The following is a 5,640-nucleotide window of genomic DNA, read 5'->3' as shown; positions in this document are numbered from 1 at the left end:
TGGGCTCAAGCAAGTCTCCTGCCTCAGCCTCCCAAGTAGCTGGGACCACAGGTGCCTGCCACAATGCCCCGGCTGTTTTTTGGTTGCAGCCATCATTGTTGTTTGGCAGGCCCAGGCTGGATTCAAACCCGGCACCTTAGGTGTATGTGGCTGGCGCCTTAGCCACTTGAGCCACAGGTGCCGAGCCAATTATTGAACATTTATTATGTGTCAGTCATAGTCTCCCATGCATCATCTCACTTAACACAACAATTCTATGAGTTCCCCTTTTTATAGATTAGGAAACAGATTCTTAGTGTTATTTACCTGTGCTATTTTCTAGGAGTTTTATAGTTTTAGATTTGTGAACCATTTAAAGTTAATGTTTTTAAGGGTGTAAAGTGTGTGCTTAGTTTCATTGTTTTTGAATGTGGATATTCAGTTCTTCCAGCAACATTTGTTGGAAAGACAATCTTTTCTCCATCATATTGCCTTTGATCCTTTGTCAAAAGTCAGTTTCTGAATTCTTTATTCAGTTCCATCAATCATTTGTTTATTCTTTGGCCAATAACACACTATCTTGATTACTGTAGCTTTATAGTACTTACTCTTGAAGTTGAGTACTAGTAATTCTTTTAAACCATTTACTCTATATATTATGTAGAGGGGTGTACTGTGTTTATGATATAACCTATATTTAGAAACTGGACCAATTGCAAATTCACATGGAATGTAGTTAGATGTAGTTAGAAGCTTGATTTGGAACTTAGATCTAGTAACTTTAATAATTAAATTCTTTCATTGAGTCAAAACGCAGTTAATAAAAGATTCTTATGCATTTGTTTATTTAGACAGAGTCTCACTTTGTTGCCCTCAGTAGTGTGCTGTAGTATCATAGCTCACAGCAACTTCAAACTGTTGGACTCAAGTGAGTCTCTTGCTTCAGCCTCCCAAGTAGCTGGGACTATAGGCACCCACCATGATGCCCAGCTATTTTTAGAGATGGGGTCTTGGTCTTGCTCAGGCTGGTTTCGAATACCTGAGCTCAAACAATCCATGCTTTGGCTTCCCAGAGTGCTAGGATTATAGGTGTGAGCCACCACATCTGGCAGATTCTGCTTTTAAAATAGTGAATGTTTAAAGTTCAGTTTTATTAGCTTAGCAGTAAAGTATTGTAGTGGTTGTTAATTTCTGCTCATGCAAAGTGTTCTTATAATTTGTATGTACATGCTCAAATCAGAATATTATAAATCAGATATTATAAGTGTCTCCTAGGGTCTATATAAAAAAGACCTTGGGCGGCACCTCTGGCTCATAGAGTAGGGCGCTGGCGCCATATACCGAGGGTAGTGGGTTCAAACCTGGCCTCAGCCAAACTGCAACAACAAAAAAATAGCCAGACGTTGTGGTGGGTGCCTGTAGTCCCAGCTACTCAGGAGGCTGAGGCAAGAGAATTGCCTAAGCCCAAAAGCTGGAGGTTGCTGTGAGCTGTGACATCACGACACTCTACTGAGGGTGACAGAGTGCGACTCTGTCTCTAAAAACAACAAAAAAAGACCTCAAACATTTTTTCACAGTTTGCTTGTAGCACATATATAAGAACATTAAAAAAAATCTGTATTTCCACTTATGATTTAACATGTATGTTCATGTCAACTTGTTTCATTTCTTTATTTTTAGGCTCTTATAATCAATGGAGCAAATCTGACAGCTCAAGATGATCGTGGATGCACTCCTTTACATCTTGCTGCAACTCATGGACATTCTTTCACTTTACAAATGATGCTCCGAAGTGGAGTGGTGAGGGACTCCTGTGAATGTGTGCTAATGTATAAGCTCAAGGATAGGATAGCATTTGGTAGTCTGGTTATCTCTTTCCGACTTATTAAATCTCTAATGTGACTTGGAAAAGTAATTTAATTTTTCTCTCTAGCTATTCCATCTTTAAACATGGGAGCAATAATTCAGAGATATTTCCCTTTTCCCCAAAACAGCCAGTTTAGTATTACAAGGTGTTTCCAAGGTTTTGGGTTCTTCATACCAGTTCAAAGTTTAACTGGGTAGATTCTGAAGCTTCTAAACAAATTTTAACCAGGTGATTGTAAATCTTTATGAATTTCTGTCTTATGTATTTCTTTGAAACTCTTATTTCACATATGAATTTAGAAATTGGTTTATTCCTCTGGAAGTGTTTATTGTAGTGTTTGTTTTTAATATTACCCTATTATTGATATGAAAGGTATTATGGTAAGAGTTAGTACAATGATGTTTTTCCTTCCCTCCTTCCCTCCCTCCTGCCTCGGCTAGAGTGCTATGGCATTAGCTCATGGCAACATCAAATTCCTGGGTTCAGGTGATCCTCCTGTCTCACCCTACCCAGTACCTGGGACTCTAGGCACTCACCAACGTGCCCAGTTAATTTTTCTATTTTTAGTAGAGACAGGGTCTCATACTTGCTCAGGCTGGTCTCAAACGCCTTAGGTCAAACAGTCCTCCTGCTTTGTTCTTCCAGAGTGCTGGGATTATAGGCATGATCCTATTCATTAGGAATCTGTGATTAGTAAAATGACTAGTTAAGTTCTTTTTAAAAAATTATTTAATGTGGGGCGGTGCCTGTGGCTCAAAGGAGTAGGGCGCTGGCCCTGTATCTCGGAGGGTGGCGGGTTCAAACCTAGCCCCAGCCCAAAACTGCAAAAAAAAAAAAAAAAAAAAATTATTTAATTTGACTAGTTCTTTTTTAAAAGGCTATTTTTTAAAAGTTCACTAATGTCTTATTAGCCCATATGTTCAAATTAGTGGTTGCAGTAAATTTTTCTATTGTATTTAGTGTTTTAAATACACTTAAAACTATATTTTTAAGTTTCCAATTCTTATTAGAATTAAGTTGCTAGACTTAATGTTTTCTCTATAGAATGGAAAGAAATGAAGTCCTTGTGAATGTTAACTCTAGGATCCCAGCATGACTGATAAGAGAGAATGGAGACCTGTACATTATGCAGCTTTTCACGGGCGGCTTGGATGTTTGCAACTTCTTGTTAAATGGGGATGTAGCATAGAAGATGTGGACTGCAATGGGAACCTTCCAGGTATTCAACAGAAAGTGAATATTTTAGTTTTTCGTTAAACTTTTAAATGTTTGATAATGTTTAAGAAATTCTAACTTTACCATTCTGTTAATTCCTTCTAAAACGAAGTAGTAAATATGTTGACATGAACATTTTTTTTTTTGAGACAGAGCCTCAAGCTGTCCCCCTGGGTAGAGTGCCGTGGCATTACAGCTCATAGCAACCTCCAACTCCTGGGCTCAAGCGAGTCTCCTGCCTCTGCCTCCCAAGTAGCTGGGACCACAGGCGCCCGCCACAACGCCCGGCTATTTTTTGGTTGCAGCCATCATTGTTGTTTGGCAGGTCCGGGCTGGGGATTCGAACCCGCCACCTTAGGTGTACGTGGCTGGCGCCTTAGCCGGTTGAGCTGTAGGCGCCGAGCCGACATGAACATTTTTATCTTACATCACACCTTTGTTGCGTATCCCCCATGTGATTGATTTTTTTTTCTGGCACCATATCAGCAAAAAAGAAATTGGCAAAATTAAACAAGATATTCTCTTCCCACCAGGTCTTTCTTTTATCTGTTTATAGTGTTCTTATTTCTTAACTTCAGACTTCTCTGCCCCACGGACAACTTTTTTATATTTTAAACAACACTGTATAAATGGGGGATACTGAAGTATTTGAGCTGATTTACTACTTTAGTTGTCTAAATGTCATAAGTTGGCCATTTGAGACCTAAGTTCTAAGTATCCTATCTTCTTTAAGAAGTGCTGTAGAAATTTAGGAGTGGGATATATCATAGTGAGATTGGAGTGAAAATGACATTTGTATTATATCTTAAAGAGCCAAAAACATGAAGGGGAAAGCCAGACAGAATAATATGAACAGGTATAATCAAATCACTTTGCTGTTTAGAACCTTCCTGGATCTCTGCGGAGCCTCTGATTCCTTAGCGTAGCATGCTCTACCTTCATAATTTGACTCCTACCCACTTCCCTGGCCTCATCTATCTCTTTTTATACCAGTGGTCACCAAACTCTTTGGCACCCAGGATTGAGTTCATGGAAGATAATTTTTTCATAGACTGGGGTGGGAGGATTGTTTCAGGATAATTTTAATCACATTATATTTATCATATACTTTATTTCTATTATCACACTGTAATATATGATAAAATAATTATACAATTTACTGTAATGCAGAATCAGTGGGAGCCCGAGCTTATTTTTCTGCAAGTAGCTGGTCTCATCTGAGGGTAATGGGAGGCTTTGACTCCTGAAGTGTGTTGTAGATTATAACCAGAGGCAGCTGAATTGTCACTTGGCTCTTAATGATAGGGTTTTGGTATGAGTCTGCAAGCAATTGATTTATCATGATCTCTGTGCAGTCAAGCCTCTCTGCTAAAGATAATCTGTATTTGCAGCCATTTCCTATCACTAGCATCAGTGCCTCAGCTCCACCTCATCAGGCATTTAGAGTCACAGGAAGCAGACAACCTAGATCCCTCGATCCCTCCCTCGCATGCGCAGTTTACTGTGGGGTTCACGCTCCTATGAGAATCTAACGCTGCTGATCTGACAGGAGGTGGAGCTTAGGCAGTGATAGGAACATTGGGGAGTAATGGGGGACACTGTTCCCTGGTCACTTGTTCTCCTGCCCCCCACATCCTGCTGTACAGCCTAGTTCCTAACAAGCCAAGAACATACACTGGTCTGCAGCACAGGGATCGGGGACCCAACTTTACACTACTTCTGTGATCATTTTCTTCGTTATAAAATGCATGTTTTAGTGTTTGTGTAGTGAAAGTCTGTTGGCATGCAATCTTAATTTTTGTGTATCTGAAAGTGAGTTTTTCTCTCATTCTTCTTTTTACTTTTTGTTTTGTTTATTTATTGCAGGTTAATGTGAGGGTACAAACAGTTAAGTTATAATCTTTGCATCCGTTAGGTAGAGCCCCTCTTGTAGTTGTGTCCCACACCCAAAAGATGTATCATATACCCTTATACTGTACCCAGTAAGTGGGAGCACACCAGTACCCTCTCCTCCTCCCCTTTCTCCCTCCTTCATGCACCCTCCATCCTACTTGAATTGGATTGAGTTTTTCTCTTGTGTGGGTATTAGATGGTCTACTGACTTCATATTAGTATTGAGTACATTGTGTATTTGCCTTTCCATTGTTGTGATCCTTTACTAAGAAGAATGTGATTCACCTCCATCCAGGTTAATAAAAAAGTTGTAAAGCCTCCATAATTTTTTAGGCTGAATAGTATTCTTTGGTATACATATACCACAATTTGTTAATCCATTCCTGGGTTGATGAGGATTTAGGTTGTTTCCATATCTTGACGATTGTAAATTGAGCTGTGATAAACAATCTAATGCAAATGTCCTTATGATAAAATGATTTTTTTCTTATGGGTAGATGCCTAGTAATGGGATTGCAGGATCAAATGGGAGGTCTAATTTGAGTTCTTTGAAGACTCTCTATACTTCTTTCCAAAGGGGTTGTATTAGTTTGCAGTCCCACCAAGAGTGTATAAGTTTTCCTCTCTCTACATCTACATTTGCAACTTTGGGACTTTGTGATGTGGGCTGTTCTCACTCGGGTTAG

The 5,640-nt window shown here is 39.4% G+C and overlaps 1 protein-coding gene across 1 annotated transcript in view; it reads left to right on the top strand.

The window, feature by feature from the left end:
- The window catches only part of ANKRD42 (ankyrin repeat domain 42), a 54,387-nt gene that overhangs the window by 14,415 nt on the left and 34,332 nt on the right, over positions 1 to 5,640 (top strand). The window contains exons 5-6 of the mRNA XM_023511944.1: positions 1,660 to 1,779; positions 2,930 to 3,065. Coding sequence (XP_023367712.1) covers positions 1,660 to 1,779; positions 2,930 to 3,065 — 256 coding nt within the window. The remainder of the gene's footprint in view (positions 1 to 1,659; positions 1,780 to 2,929; positions 3,066 to 5,640) is intronic.

The sequence above is a fragment of the Otolemur garnettii genome, unplaced genomic scaffold (assembly GCF_000181295.1).
Source record: "Otolemur garnettii isolate 467f Iridium unplaced genomic scaffold, OtoGar3 scaffold00001, whole genome shotgun sequence".
Classification (NCBI taxonomy): Eukaryota; Metazoa; Chordata; class Mammalia; order Primates; family Galagidae; genus Otolemur; species Otolemur garnettii.
The sequence above is the reverse complement of the archived record's forward strand: the minus strand, read 5'-3'. Positions and strand labels throughout refer to the sequence as shown.